Here is a 17,233-nt window from a genome sequence, read left to right on the forward strand (position 1 = left end):
ATAGATGGCATTGTTGACTACGCAACAACGATCATGTTATAAAAATAATCAATCAATAATCAGTAACCAAAAAGAATTCTCAGTCTCTTGAATGGAGAAGCAAAGCCAGTCTCAAGAAAGGGAGGGAGGCAGTGGGGAAGGTACTGCACAACTGAAAGCCAGTAAGAGGACCTTGTTTTTAGCCTTGTTAAATATGAGGACATTCTGGAGCATTTGACATAAAACGTCTACCAATTACTTAGTAATGTAGGCAGTGGTGCTGGGGTTGCTGCCACACCCCTGGCTTGAAGTAGCAGTAACAGACACCAAATACATTCCAGGATCAGCACCCCCACTATAAAAATTGTTCCAGCACCCCTGAATATAGGAAAAATAGAATACAGAATAGAAAAATATTGTAATATAGAAAAAACATATCAGCAGAAGAATTAGAAAATGCAAGAGAAAGCTCAACATAATCAGCACAGAAGTGATTCTCAAAAACAGGCATCCTAGTAATTTAAATGAAGGGGAAGAGAGACAGTGGAAATAAAAAAGAGGAGGGATTAATCCGCTGAATCTACCCCATTATTTTTAATCTGACAATGCCCTTTTAATGGCATGTATTCAGTAAAGGCATAAGGCAATACTATTTTTGATATTATGACTTAAAAGATGTTCCCATGGGCTCAGAAAACAGTGGAGGAAGAAGCTTGCAACAAAGGAAAGCCTTAAGATCACAGGGTCTAAGACAAAAGCAGCCTGCATAAGTGGCTGGTCTTTCCACTGTTTTAAAGATAGCAAGACACCAAGACTGCAGTTGCATGGAAAGCAGGGGTCGGCACCACCATGTTGTGCGACGGACACTTGACAAAATTACCGTAGCTAGTGATGGACATTGGGTTGTGGGGGGGAGGTTATGCCATTTAGTCATTCAATTTTTTGAAAAATTATCATGGACCTCAAAGTTTTTCCACGTACAGACATGTTGCTGACCCCTGATGGAAAGTATTAGATTGATGGTAAAGGTGTTCACTGTACTGAAACTATTTCTACTTGGCAAGTGTGGAATTATTTGGTAAAGTCGGACAGCCAGTCTTGAAATTAAAAATAGCCATCAAAGGTACACGGAGGATGATACAGTAATCCATATTAAAGGGAAATCAGTGAAACTATTTGGCATTTCTTAAGAATTTTAAACATTAAAATTCAGAGAACACAGGTCGAAAGCCAGTGCCTAGAGATAACACAACCTGTTAGCATCACCACAGCCACTTTAATCTCTGAGAGTGGGACAAGAGATAGTCACTGCAGACCACTGGAGTCAGATTCATCAGGTGACAATCATGTTTTTTCTAAAAGTGCTAATAGTTAATATATCTGGAATTACACAGCATCTGGTCATGATTAAGTACATCAGTTGATCAAAGATTTACTATTTCTAAGAGAAGCAGAACGTTCATGGAGAAAACAGAAAATAAAATGGATGAATGTGAACAACAGGAAGGAGACTGCTATGTGTTATGTAATACACAGAGTCTGGCAAATAGATGGAAGGGCTCTTGGGTACAGTCTAAAGCTATGAATTCAAAGGGGGTTTAAACAGGGTGATCCCAAAGATTCTCAATTTATTAAAGATTAATCTCCAGGTAGATGATGCAACTTGAGAGCCAAGTAATGGAATATTTATAAGCAGTTAACTCAGCTGAGGCCATAACAAAATCACCAAACTGACTAGAAAGGAAAATTGGTCAGATCCCAAGGTGCGATCCAGTTTGCTGCCAACACACCTGAGAAATAGCTCATAAAGAATCGGCGCTATCAAGATATAGACAATCCAGGAAGTTTTTGGAAAGCGTAGGTGACAATTTCCTGGTGCAAATGCTAGAGGAGCCAACTGGGGGTGGGGGAAGCTTTTCTTGACCTGCTGCTCACAAACCGGGAAGAATTAGTGGGGGAAGCAAAAGTGGATGGGAATCTGGGAGGCAGTGACCATGAGTTGGTTGAGTTCAGGATCCTGACCCAGGGAAGAAAGGTAAGCAGCAGGATACGGACCCTGGACTTCAGGAAAGCAGACATCGACTCCCTCAGGGAACGGATGGGTAGGATCCCCTGGGGGACTAACATGAAGGGGAAAGGAGTCCAGGAGAACTGGCTGTATTTCAAGGAATCCCTGTTGAGGTTACAGGGACAAAACATCCCGATGAGTCGAAAGAATAGTAAATATGGCAGGCAACCAGCTTGGCTTAACAGTGAAATCCTAGCGGATCTTAAACATAAAAAAGAAGCTTACAAGAAGAGGAAGGTTGGACATATGACCAGGGAAGAGTATAAAAATATTGCTCGGGCATGTAGGAATGAAATCAGGAGGGCCAAATCGCACCTAGAGCTGCAGCTAGCGAGAGATGTCAAGAGTAACAAGAAGGGTTTCTTCAGGTATGTTGGCAACAAGAAGAAAGCCAAGGAACGTGTGGGCCCCTTAATGAATGAGGGAGGCAACCTAGTGACCGAGGATGTGGAAAAAGCTAATGTACTCAATGCTTTTTTTGCCTCTGTCTTCACGGACAAGGTCAGCTCCCAGACTGCTGCGCTGGGCATCACAACATGGGGAATAGATGGCCAGCCCTCTGTGGAGAAAGAGGTGGTTAGGGACTATTTAGAAAAGCTGGACGTGCACAAGTCCATGGGGCCGGACGAGTTGCATCCGAGAGTGCTAAAGGAATTGGCGGCTGTGATTGCAGAGCCATTGGCCATTATCTTTGAAAACTCTTGGCGAACGGGGGAAGTCCCGGATGACTGGAAAAAGCCTAATGTAGTGCCAATCTTTAAAAAAGGGAAGAAGGAGGATCCTGGGAACTACAGGCCACTCAGCCTCACCTCAGTCCCTGGAAAAATCATGGAGCAGGTCCTCAAAGAATCAATCCTGAAGCACTTACATGAGAGGAAAGTGATCAGGAACAGTCAGCATGGATTCACCAAGGGAAGGTCATGCCTGACTAATCTAATCGCCTTCAATGATGAGATTACTGGTTCTGTGGATGAAGGGAAAGCAGTGGATGTATTGTTTCTTGACTTTAGCAAAGCTTTTGACACGGTCTCCCACAGTATTCTTGCCAGCAAGTTAAAGTAGTATGGGCTGGATGAATGCACTATAAGGTGGGTAGAAAGTTGGCTAGATTGTCGGGCTCAACGGGTAGTGATCAATGGCTCCATGTCTAGTTGGCAGCCGGTGTCAAGTGGAGTGCCCCAGGGGTCGGTTCTGGGGCCGGTTTTGTTCATTATCTCCATAAATGATCTGGAGGATGGTGTGGATTGCACTCTCAGCAAATTTACGGATGACACTAAACTGGGAGGAGTGGTAGATATGCTGGAGGGCAGGGATAGGATACAGAGGGACCTAGACAAATTGGAGGATTGGGCCAAAAGAAATCTGATGAGGTTCAATAAGGATAAGTGCAGGGTCCTGCACTTAGGACGGAAGAACCCAATGCACAGCTACAGACTAGGGACTGAATGGCTAGGCAGCAGTTCTGCGGAAAAGGACCTAGGGGTGACAGTGGACGAGAAGCTGGATATGAGTCAGCATGTGCCCTTGTTGCCAAGAAGGCCAAGGGCATTTTGGGATGTATAAGTAGGGGCATAGCGAGCAGATCGAGGGACGTGATCGTCCCCCTCTATTCGACATTGGTGAGGCCTCATCTGGAGTACTGTGTCCAGTTTTGGGCCCCACACTACAAGAAGGATGTGGATAAATTGGAGAGAGTCCAGCGAAGGGCAACAAAAATGATTAGGGGTCTGGAACACATGACTTATGAGAAGAGGCTAAGGGAACTGGGATTGTTTAGTCTGCAGAAGAGAAGAATGAGGGGGGATTTGATAGCTGCTTTCAACTACCTGAAAGGTGGTTCCAGAGAGGATGGTTCTAGACTATTCTCAGTGGTAGAAGAGGCCAGGACAAGGAGTAATGGTCTCAAGTTGCAGTGGGGGAGGTTTAGATTGGATATTAGGAAAAACTTTTTCACTAGGAGGGTGGTGAAACACTGGAATGCGTTACCTAGGGAGGTGGTAGAATCTTCTTCCTTAGAAGTTTTAAAGGTCAGGCTTGACAAAGCCCTGGCTGGGATGATTTAATTGGGGATTGGTCCTGCTTTGAGCAGGGGGTTGGACTAGATGACCTCCAGAGGTCCCTTCCAACCCTGATATTCTATGATTCTATGATTCTAAGAGCTTCCACTTCAATGGAATCAAAGTATTTGAAGGCACTCAATCCAAACCATATTCAAAACAAGTTTAAAAAACCCAAGTCATAACAAGGTAGTAAGCAGCAAGTAGACTGAACTCGAGTAAAGATGTAGCCAGACAAAAAGTAGTCCACCAAGACAACAACACTTGAGACAAGTCAAGAAGTAGAGAGACCTAGAGGGGTGAAACAGCTGGTGCCCGCAGATTAGCCAGATAAGAAACATGCACATGAAACAGAACAGGTGGAGAAAAACAGGTTCAGTCTAATGGTCAGAAGAAATTGTGAGTATGACGACACCCGGTATTCCTAGCTGGATGTCAAAAACCTACCTTCAGTACTGCCATGTGTCACTGTCTTTGCAGACTGAACCTTATCTGTTGGTCTTGGTACCCAACTTTCAGCTAGCAAGGCAGGACTGCTAGTTCCTTTTAACATAATTAATACTACCCCCCATGGACATGTTGCTCATCAGTGCATTTGGAACACTGTCCTTTAAAATAAGCTAATAATTTTGCTTCGTTTGTGCTTAAGCTTCTAATTACAGCAGAAAGTCCCAAGGCAACCTTTCAAAACAGCTCTCCTCTTAGAGCAGAGTTCTGTAACTCTGACTTGTATATTAACATGCATAATTAAAGGCCACAGACTCCATAAACAAATGGCTAGCTTTACATATATTTAAATAAAGAGGTTTACAGCTGGACTATATCCTGGTCTCTAGCCTTTCAAGGAAAATGCTTTGCCACTTGATCAAAAAGAGCAGTTCTGTTACACTAAGGCATCACAGTATGTTAACAAATAAAATGATAATGCTCATGTTGTGAGGAAGCTGCTAGCAAGGAAATGTAAAGTTAAACTTGAAATTCAGTCTTTTAATCTGCTGCCTTGTTTCACCTAAATACTGAATTGGTGTGAAATCGTGCAAGGTAGCTCCTATCCTGTAATGGCCAGGCACAACGCTTTAGTTCCTGATTTTATGTATATGTAGGTTTTGGTCTCTGAATGTCCTTGATTGCTTAAGTAAACAAAAGCGGTTTTAAAATATAAACAATCCCACACATTATAATGGCTCCTTTGGGCCTTTTCTGTCTATTAAACCCATATATTATCCACACAAATTTTACATAGGATGTATTTTCTAAGTTATAAACTGAAGCCACTTTAAAGTTACAAGTGCACAAAAAATTACATAAAAAAACAAAAAACTCAACATAATTCTATATTTTAACATCTACATAAGTCAAAGAGCACTGGCCTGACTTTTTAGAAGCTATTTAAAAGGACATTCTCAGGTTTAAAAAACATTAACAAATTTCCTTACCTATATCAGGTTTTTAAAACAGAAAGAATTTAAGGGCTGTAAACAGCTGCTGTAAACTGGGATAGCTATACTGACGTCAGAGCTGTTCTGACTTACACCAGCTGAGCGTTTGGTCCGATGCATCTAATTCACTTTACCCCTCTTCTGATATTTGTTTTGTTTTCGTACCTCATATCAGGAAATAAAATTAGACTACTCCGTTTCAGTTTTGTCAACTTATTCTACAGTCAATTTCACCTACCTATTGTGTGCACCAGCACAATGCTGGAATATCTGGGTCAGAAACACCTTAGGAGACTTATTTTTTTGAACTGACTTTTTAAAAATGTCATAGAAACATCTCTGTTGGTCTTTGGTTTTGTAAAAGCTTTGTTTATAATTTCAGGCAAAAACTGGCTTATTACAATACTTTTAAAATAAAAATGATTCCCATGTTCAGACGCCATGTCTTAAATTCTGCACAGAATGAAGGTTTGTGGATGAGTTCTCAACCCCATAAAATGCATTTTTAATGTAAACGCTGCTATGCCACTATAATTGTACCCACACTTTCTTATATTGGGGAACTACTGCCTTTGATAACTGGTTTATTGAGTTTTACAACATATCTGACTGTACTATGTGAAGCACAGAACAATATTTTCATTTCCTTCTAAAAGGAAATGAAACAAAATGGTTTTTGGTCCAATACTTACTTTTCACCATAAAACCTTTCAAAGAACCTTTCCTTCCAAGGTTCTGTTTTCTTTTCCTTTTCAATCTCTTGTCTGATGCGCAACTGCATTTCTGGAGTAAATTCTCCTAAAAAACAAATACTAACATATTGAATAAAAGTTGTCAAGGTTTACTCTAATATGGGACCATTATATATTGTATGAAGATACACAGATATACTGTTCTTTCTTATAGCCATCTGAACAAGAATTCAATGCAAAACAAAGGTGAGTGTGACCTGCAAGATTGCAATTAGCATATAACTTCGGTATTTCCAAAGTATGTTGGTGGGATTTAGTCACATGCATTTATGTTTCCAAAGCTGACAGTGATGGAAATGCCTATTTAGTTATTTTTAAACTGCTCAAATAAGCGGCCATAGCAAACTATAAAATTATTAACTGAAAAGAGATTCTCTAGAATAAATTCAAAACTGAATCAGCAATTAGTGTTGCTGAATTTCTGCTGTACTGCATTTTCCATTCTAAAAGTATTTCTCAATATGCATCTTTTTTTATTTTGGCTAAGAAAAAAAGGCATCCTTCATAAAAATTAATATTTGGTAAATATTTGGAACAAGTAGAGAGTTACCTTCTGCCAATCGTTGTTTCCACCCTTGTGCTGCATATGCAAAGAATTCATTATTTAGAGCGGAACTACTGAGGCGCAAAACTCCATCACTTCCCATCTAGAAAATAAGCCGATGGTAGCAGAAGACACTGTCAGAAATAGCTTCAACTAAGATTACATAAGAATAGAGTTCCAATTAAGGGGAATGGGAAGGGATAGGAAGTGGGAATAACAAAGGAAATCAACTACTAGTATTAAAACAGCATTTTCAGTATAGTCATTACTGTAAATTCAAGTGGCCTAATCCAGCATCTATGTGCCTACTTCATAAATCATGAGTATTCCTGACGATCACTCAATTTACAACTGATTGATGTGGTTTAATCACAGCCATCTACCTTGGGCCTAATATGCCTAGAATTGTTGTACACAATCAAAAATCCAGATCATTATTGTTCTTGTGCATCTTCCTGGAATACAGTACAGAAACAAACTAATTAAATGTAACAAAGGCAGTAACTTTATCATATTTATCTGTGCTGAAGAAACCTAGTTCTCAGGACATCTAATATACCCTACTTGCTGACAGCAGGGTGGAGAAAAACAATTTTCCTTAACAAAAACATAAAAAGAAAGAAAAAAAACTAGTATAACATTATCAATAAAAACAAAAGCAGCAAAAACCCTGTAAATGTTATTTTATAGGCATCAAAAGGGTGAAAATGGTGGGTGTGCTAAAATAGTAATGATTTTTATTTTCTACATATGTAAAACAGAGTCATTATGAAAATATTATTTGATCTACCTCATCTGCAATAAGTGATTAAAACAATTTAGTATTGAGTCTCTTTTTATGGCATACTGGACACATTTTCTTTTTAATTTCATGGGTGCATGTTGAAATACAGTAGCTAATAATTTATTAGCTAGGAAAATCAATAAATAAAATGCATTACAATAAATAAAATGTGTAACCTCACATCTATAATAATTTTCCTGTAACAGCAACTACAACAAAGATAAAAACACCAGACAGAAAGGGCTTTAGTAGGAGCCAATTTGTTCAGGTCAAAAGGTACCTCATGCTCAGTACAGTTCATTATACACATCCTTTCAGGTTGCTAAGAGATAAACGTTTGATTGCTTTCTCTGTCATCTGCTAATGCAAAGCATCACAATTCTCAGCATGCTAGCACACTAATTTTAACTATGAACATAACTCCAACTGCCCTCCTCCATCCCAAATCTGGAAATAGAGAAGGAAGCAGATGTCACAGCCACATTTAATAATATTTAACCATATCTACCTTGTTATTTTCCTGATTTACAACTAATGCTGCTCTCACTCTCCGGCATAGTTTTACCAATTTAATCATTTCACAGCTTATGACCTAACCCATAATACTCGGTTTTATGAACTAAAGAACATGTTTTAAAATGCAAAGTAGTGAAAACAGATAGACTGATCAAGGTGGAGTCTGGGAGCTGGGTGCCTCAATCCTGCAGGAAAAACTATAAAGGACCCCCACTGACTTCAGTGTGGCTCAGTGAGGACACATGTGTCTGTCTGGGTGGTTCTCCGTGCAGGGTTGGTGCCTTAAGCTGCTTCTCTTTTTTGTCTGAACACAGCAATGGCATTTCCCTGCAAAGTCAATACAACAGAAGCAGTTGCTGGCAAGTAATATGCTACTTCCTTTCCTGCACCAAAGCTTAATGTACTGTCGCTGCAGAGCTTCTACACCCCACACATGTAAAGGGACCAAGGCTGAGGCAAGCATTACTTTGATCAGCTCAAGGGTCTAGCGTGAACCAAAGTGGAGATTCCAAAGAGAGAAGATGATCTACATCCAAGAAAGAGGAACTGATAAAGAAGGTGAGAATTTAGTTTCTATATACTCCTACAGAGATACATTTAGATGACCAAATATATGGTGTACAAATTCTTTGGGTAAAGATGCAAGGAATGAAAAACAAAGCAGAAATTACTGTGGACACCACTTAGAGATCACGAGAACAGGACACAAAACAAAAAATTCTAGACTAATTTCTTAGGCTCTAGTGCCCACGGGAGATTTTAACAAACATCTGTTGGGTAAAAAAAATATAACAGTAAGACATTAAACAAACAGTTCCTAAATTACACAAAAAACAATTTAATGATCCAGAAAGTCAAACCACTCCAACTAGAGGAGAAATTGCCCATGATCCATTATTTTTAACTAATCTGAAGGAACTGTTTGAGAATGAAAGAACAATAGGAAAGCACTGAACCAGTGACCACTATCTAGACTCACTTTATTAAGGAATGGAATGACATAATGCAGAAGTAACAGATTTCAGGTAAGCCAATTTTGGGGGTTTGAGAAATCTACTAAAGTGCAATATGATTAAGCGCTATAGTCCACCGCTGTGGTTAAAGACTGTAGAATCCTAAGAGACAGCAAGTCAGATCCTGAGCTGGTGTTAATCAGCATAGCTCCACTGTGGAGTTACACCGATTCACATCAACTGAGGATATGGCCCAAAATAATTAAGGCACAGCAGTCAAAATTTCCTTTGAAAAAAGAATACAAGAAATAAGAATTGGCCAGATACTGTGACTTTATAAAATACATTCAAAAGTTTGAGGTTAAAGAAAATCTGTACTGAGAACAGAAAAGGAAGAACGGACTCAATCAGTGAAAGCTTTAAAGGAAAAAGGAGGATGTCAGAAAAGCAAAGTGAGTTAATGATAACCAAAGAGGTTACAGTGAATAAGAGAGGCTAAACTAAGAAGTAGTAAAAATAGCTGACATGTTAAACTCCTTTTTATCTATATTCAAGAAGAAAAATACAGAAGTCTGAAAACTTTAAAAAAAGAAGCAAGATCTTGTAGAACTAGCTATTGAAAAAGAACAGATAATGGAATACTTGAAAAATTTGAACATACGGTGTGCAAATCATCTGATCTAATGCCACAAAACCTATAGCATAAAGGAAATGCGTTAAACAAGTTTACTGCACCCAGAAACTAAAGAAAAATTATATACAAAGATTTCATAGTTTTCATATAGCTCAAGGCCAGAGGGGATCATTAGAAAATCTTCTAGTCTGACCTTTGTGTAATCACAAGCCATTAAATTTCACCTACAATCCCATGTTGAACCAGTAAATTGGGTTAGACTAAAGCATTTCAGTCCTCAGAGACTAAACTGCTGCATGCCACAGGCAGAAAACAGGGGAGACCAAGATGCCACCAATGCCTGATGTCCCTGGAATGGTAGGGAATTGATAAGAGACGCTCAGGTGTTCCTAGCAGGTGATCTCTACTCCATACCACAGAGAAAGGCAAAAACTCCCAAGATCCTTGCCAATCTGACCTGCAGGAAAATTCCTTCCTGACCACAAATCTGGCGATCAGCTATGCCCTGAGCATATGAGCAAGATACACCAGCCAACCATTTCAGAAAGAGGATTCTTCATATCATCTCAAACACTGGTCCACCCAGTCTGGGGTCCTACCTCCAACTGTGGCCATTCTTGATAATTCAGAGGAAGGCAAAAAGAAAAGAAAAAAAAACACAAAAACCCTCAACCACCATACACATCAAAATGCAGTCGGCCAATTGTTCATCCGCGGGAAAAAATATTCTTCCTGACCCCAGCTGCCAGCCAGCTAAAGCTCTGAAGCATGAGATTTATTTATAGTGATTGTCTTAATGCAGATCTGAAAATGGCATGAGCCTCATGAGAGCAATACATAGCTTCCTATTCTCTCCATGGACTATGAAGCAAGAGAATAAACAGGATGCACAGACTCTAAGGCTAGGAGGAAACATCACAACCACCCAACCTGACCCTTGTGCACACAGGCCATAGATTTGTTTCCCTAGAAGCTGGATTAAAACAATCATTTAAAAAGATATATAAACTTGTCTTAAAGACTCTTAAAGCTGGTGAGTCCACCACCTGTCCTGGTAAGCTGTTCCAATGTTTAATACCCTCAATATTAGGAAACTGCATCTTATTTTAAGGTTGAAATTCTAACTTCTAACCATTGAATCTAATTATGCTGAAACATTTACTTCTGGAGGAATTCTGCACCACTGCACATGAACAGAATTTATGTCCCCTGCAGACTTCTTTGCTTCCCCACAGAAAAATTACTTTCTGATGTGGAAGCAAAGTAAATCCACAAAAGTGGTCATGTAACCGTCCCCAGCAGTATGTTTCAGGTGCCCAGGGCAGCCGGCAGAGAGGTAAATCACTTTGGGACAAGGGGAAGGACTTGGGAAGACCTGGCTGATGGCTCCTACCCTGCACTGGGCAGGGCTGCTAGTCCCAGCTGTGCTGGGGACACCGGGACTTCCTCTTCCCGGGTACGGCATCCGGGGCTGTGTAGACCCACTCCCAGATTTCTCTCCTGGCTGTAGCAAGCTCTGCAAACTCTGTCCCCCAGACTTACTGCATCTCTCGCTCCTCAGCTGCAGGGGGAGTGATCCCTATACACAGATCTGCTCTGCTATCCACCCAACCCCTGTGCATCCAGACCCCTCATACCCAGATTCACCAAGCCTCACCCCCTTGCACCAGAACCCCCACCAATGAGCCCCACTCCCCCAGTATCTGGACCCACCACTAAGCCCTCCCCACCCAGACCCCCCGCCGAACTCTATCCCCCCAAACCCAGACACCGCCCACTACTGAACCCCAAACACTTTCACCTGGACCCCCTTGCAGAGTCCCATTATCACTGCACCCAGAACCTCCCAAAAGGCCCCTGGGCATCCAAATCTCTTCCTCCACCCCCACACCTGGATCCCCCACTGAGTCAACCGCACCCAGATTACCCCACACAGAATCTTCTCCCACACCCGGATCCCCCAACACTAAGCGCCTCCACACTTAGATCCTGCCTTGCTGAGCCTGCCTGCCCACATCTGGCACAGAGGGGCAGACCTGGTCCTTGTCAGGATTGCAGCCTCACCACTTAGTCCGTGTCTCGGGGGAAGCTGCACAGTGATCTCCCACCTCTGTGCAGCCAGTGGCCTGTGCTCCCCAATGCCATGCTGGAGCCTCCACATTTATTTGACAAATAAAATTTGCACAACTTGGCAGATTTTTAAAATACTGTGCACGGAATTTTTATGTTTTTGTCACAGAATTTAATTTTTTTTTGGCGCAGAATGCCCTCAGGAGTAAACACTGGAGAAAAGTTAATGCGATACAATTTTTCCCCACAGGAAATAAAAATGATCCTGACAATTACCCTAATCTAACTTCTATATCTAGTAAGATAATGGATCATTTATTACAGGGGAAAAAATTACTATGCCTGATATCTGAACCCTGCATCTACTAAAGGCCATGGCAACATGCCCATCTGACTTCAAGGCGTGTGGGATTCAGTTTCTAGAAGGAAAATAACTACAAGCAGTAAGTAAAAAGCATTTACAAATATGTCTGTTAAGAGTTAGTCATGCTTTGACAAAAATCACAACATTAGTAAACAGTGAGCACCAGATTTATTATATTTGTATTCTATATGATACTGTCTCACACAAAAACTTAGCTGGACAAAGTATCTACTGGAGAAAACAATCCTATACTGCCAGGGAAAAGGACTGGATGAGCATGTCAGTCATTTCTATTACTAGATGGGAACTTTTCAATAAATTTTTAGGCAGAGAATGCACATTTGCTGACATTAAAACTTTTTGCAGAAGCATATTGGTTTCAACAAAGGTTTAGTTGGGAAATATTGCCTGGTTTTGACCTTGGGAATAGAGTGCATGCCCCAGCATAGACAAGTGGCTAGGGCATTCACCTGGAATGGGGGAGAGCCAGGTCTCTGCTCTAAGTCAGGCAGAGCACCCCCCTCAAAACTTAAGTTTTGGTGAAACTTTCATCACGAAAATTGAGAGAGAACAGCCAATAGCCCAGGGGTTTGGGCACTCACATGGGATGTGGGAGATGCAGGTTCAAGTCCCTGGTCTGAATCAGGAAGGGACCTGAACCTGGGCTTCCCACATTCCACTTGAGTGCCCGAATCACTGGTCTATTGCTATTCTGTGTTCCCTCTGCCACTCTGGTTTTTGGCGTTTCATTTTTAAAAAAATATAAACCCAAAAGGTCTTGGTTTCATTCCATAACAGAATGGAAATATATACCAAAACCTCAACATTTTTGTGAAACAGAATTCTTATTTTCCAACCAGCCCAAGTCGCTTTCCATCTCCATTTTTTATTAATAAGAAAGCCTACTATCAGCTATTGCTACTTTAATTAAGAGTAGTAAGGAAATGGATTCAAGGATTGCAGCAGGACAACGAAGTAGTGTCCTGCTTTCGAACACTGAACTTTCCTCCACTTCAATGGAGCAAACCAGGAACAAGGAAGAATCCAATTGCTAGGAGGGGGGAAAAAAAAAATCAGATTACTCATCCCCTCTTCTCCCTACTCTCCTCACCAATATTCTAGTTCCAAACAAAAGACTGTGTCACAAGTGACAGGAAAAAAAATTGTTTTAAATCCTCCTATCAATATAACAGCCAAGTGAATTCAGAATGAATTTTCCTATGTTCTACCAGATTTAAAAAGAGGACCGAGAGTCCTCCAGTCCCAAGGTGTTAGATCATGCATCATGCTTCTAAACCTTTGTGTGTATTGCGTATCTCAGAGGATGAATTTCTACCTGAATTGAAAAAGCATAAGGAAGAATTTACATTTCTGAAGCCAAAGGGAGTATTTACTTCCTATATCCCATCCATAGAGACAGCTAGAGCTAAATTAGAATTTGGAGAAACATGCCAATAAAGCACTTTTTAAATATACTATTAATTTTTATGGTCTTTAAGAAATGTTGTCCAACAGAGATGCATTAATGAAGTGGAACTCCAAAGAGTTCTTGAAAGTTTTATATTTTTTCTGTCAGGGTTTGAATTCCAGTTTAGAATTCTAGTATGCAGAATGGCAGTGGTAAGTCTAAAACAAAGATCTTTTCTGAAGAATTCAAACCAGAAACTTTAAGAGTATTTTTTTTTATTTAAGAAAAAAATGGTCAAACCTCAGTGATTGTTTTCATAATGCCAAACAGTAATACAAAACTTAACTGACTATGAATTTTCTACCAAGGTCTAGTTTAACTCCTTTGTTGATGGTTCCCCCACTGCAGAATCTGCATGGCAATAAAATGTGGTTATGTTTTTTGCAGTTCCATTAGAATATGAATGTTGTTGGCACTTCAGGAGTGACACAACAATATTCACATGGATACATTCTGCTCCACACAGCTGCTGTTACCTGAGAAGGCACTGAATTGGCCAATCCATTATTTCTTTCTCCTATTTATAAAACTATTAATAATTATTTCTACATCGCTGCTGTGTAGTACCACATATATTTCTTAAATACAAAATTATATGTCCGAGCACAATTAACCCAGAAAGTAATACATTGTATGATCTGACAATAGTATCTCACATTACTAAAAAAGGCCACACAGCTTTAAAAGTGAAGGCTCCTCTAAATTAAGTGCATTATGTCACATAATTATACACTTGTTACGAACCACTATTCAACTCCTTTTGTGCCTTTATTTTTGTCTTGGGGGAAAAACAGGCCTTGAATTCCCGAAAGGTATTTAAAAGGAATTACATACAAGAGGACAAGGGGCTGTAAGAAAATACATCTTGTCATCGCTATTTATTTATTTATTTATTTATTTATTGAGGTGTAACATTGGTTTTGAAAGCACTTAATACTGACAAGAAGCAAGCAGTTTTAGGTTGCAATACAAACTCCAAATTTTTAAAAGAAAATTAATTATATATTATATTACTTTACTAGTAAAAGTCTCTGTGAGGACAGCCACAATTTTTGTAACTATGTAGGGATATAAAATACTGTACCATGAGACTGTGGAAAAGGGCATTTTGGATAACATCTGGTTGGAAAAATGGAGAAACTTTTTGCAAAATTTTTCATGAAAAAAGTCTCTTTTTCCTACCAAAATTATTAAATTCAGTATTTTTCAACCAAATAGAGGTGAAAGGGAAATCAGGGTTTACCTACATATTTATATATACCCACAATATGCAATGACACCTTTTAGCATTTAAGTGGAAAATATGATGCAGAGAGAATTAACCAGGGGCTCTGCACTATTGCTGCCATTTCCTGTGCCTTAAAGTCCAACTTAAAAAGCAGGCCTCCAGAGTCACTCTACTACCACTCTCAAATTGGGCACCAGCTCTTAAAGACCACCATTCTGAACAGCAACAGAATTGTGGATGCTCAGAAACACACTTTTTTAAACTGCAAAAATGCTTACCATCATACAGGCTACCAGCTACAATGGTTGTACTTGTTCCTAACAATGGCACCGGTCCATTACTAGATGGAAATGGTCGAATTATCAATAATAATGCAGAAAAGGCAAAGTGTTGAATATACATTTCTGTGTATTTCTGTTCAGTATTTGAGAAAAAGCAGATGATGCAGTCATATCATATAATACTCTCGCCATTCCACTGGTATCTCAGGAGGATGTTAAACAGCAGCTACTCAAGTTAGACATTTTTAAATCAGCATGTCCAGAAAACTTACACCCAAGTGTTTTATAAGAGCTGGCAAAGTTGCTCACTGGACTGTTAATGCTGATTTTCAGTAAGTCTTGGAATACCAAGGAAGTTCCACAAAACTCGAAGAAAGCAAATGTTGTGCCAATATTTAAAAAGGTTAAATTGGACAACCTAGGTAATTATGTACCTGTCAGTCTGACATCGATCCTGAGCAAAATAATGGAGTGACTGATACAGAACTCAATTAACAAACAATTAAAGGAGGGTAATATAATTAATCCCAACCAACATGCGTTTATGGAAAATAGATCCTATCAAACCTCTTTTTGATGAGATTGTATGTTTGGTTGATAAAGATAATAGTATAGATATAATATGCTACCAGGTGACATTTTGATTTAAAAACTAGAAAAATATAAAATTAAGATGGCATGTATTAAATGGATTAGAAACTGGCTAACTGAAGGTCTCAAAATGTAGTTGCAAATGGCGATTCATCATTGAACAGGTGTGGTTCTAGTGGGGTCCCACAGTTATCAGTTCTTGGCCCTACATTATTTAACATTTTTACTAATATGGAAGAAAATATAAAATCATCGCTGATAAAGTTTGCAGATGACACAAAAATTGAGAGAGTAATAAATAAAGAAGAGAACAGGTCACTGATACAGAGCGATCTGGATTGCTTGGTAAGCTGGGCGCAAGCAAAATATATATGCATTTGAATACAGCTTAATGTAATGTATACATCTAAGAACAAAAAACGTAGGCCATACTTACATGATGGGGGACTCTGAAAAAGATTTGGGGTCACAGTGGATAATCAGCTGTACATGAGCTCCCAGTATGATGCTGTGGCCAAAAGGACTAATGCAATCCTCTGATGCATAGACAGGGGAATTTCAAACAGGAATAGAGTTCTTTTACCTCTATATTTGGCACTTGTGCAACCACTGCTGGAATACTGTGTCCACTTCTGGTGTCAACAATTCAAGAAGGATGTTGATAAATTGGAGAAGGTTCAAAGAACAGTCACAAAAATGATTAAAGGATTACAAAACAATAGCAATAGACTTTATAGCAATAGACTCAAAGAGCTCAAACTATTTAGCCTAACAAAGAGAAGGTTAATGGGTAACTTGATTACAGTCTGTAAGTATCTTAATGGCAAACATATTTAATAATGGGCTCTTCGGTCTAGCAGAGAAAAGTATAACATGATCCAAGGGCTGCAAGTTGAAACTAGACAAAGTCAGACTGGAAATAAGGCCTACATTTTTAATGAAAGAGTAATTAACCATTGGAACAATTTAACAACGGTCATGGTGGAGTCTCCATCACTGAATTATCAAACCAAGATTAGCTATTATTATAAAAGATCTGCTCTAGGAATTATTTTGGGGAAGTTCTATGGCCAGTGCTATACAGAAGGTCAGCCTAGATGCTCACAGTGGTCCCTGCTGGCCTTGGAATCCATGAATCCTGGATCCAGCAGACCTAGTTGCCATAGACCTGGAGTGCAAATTTCCACTGGAGATCTGACACCTCCATTCGGGCTATTTGACCAATACCTTTCAATCTTAGGTCCAACACCTGACATTACTTGTATCAGATTTGGTTAGATGATGTGTCACGGCAAACTCATTTTATTTTTGCTGGTCACAAAGCATAACATAAACAAAGTTGTCAGGGGAGGAGCAGTGTCTATGTTCTCCACAACAAATCTCCAGTACAAGAGAGAACTCGTTCCAAGGACAGATCTATTTGACCATATGCACATGTTGCCTGAGTCCCAGGACAAAATTCAACAAAAGTACCTTGTAGTGTACAGGATGCCCTATAGCTCCAC

General features: G+C 39.7%; 1 protein-coding gene across 2 annotated transcripts in view; it reads right to left on the bottom strand.

The window, feature by feature from the left end:
* ASXL3 (ASXL transcriptional regulator 3) overlaps window positions 1-17,233 on the bottom strand; it is a 154,588-nt gene that overhangs the window by 14,653 nt on the left and 122,702 nt on the right. For both annotated transcript variants that reach the window (XM_084618716.1, XM_084618715.1), the window contains 2 exons: window positions 6,846-6,942; window positions 6,236-6,341 (listed from right to left, as the gene is read on the bottom strand). In XM_084618716.1, the coding sequence (XP_084474842.1) occupies window positions 6,236-6,341; window positions 6,846-6,942 (203 nt within the window). The remainder of the gene's footprint in view (window positions 1-6,235; window positions 6,342-6,845; window positions 6,943-17,233) is intronic.

Source organism: Lepidochelys olivacea (genome assembly GCF_965140295.1).
Source record: "Lepidochelys olivacea isolate rLepOli2 genome assembly, chromosome: 2".
Taxonomy (NCBI): domain Eukaryota; kingdom Metazoa; phylum Chordata; order Testudines; family Cheloniidae; genus Lepidochelys; species Lepidochelys olivacea.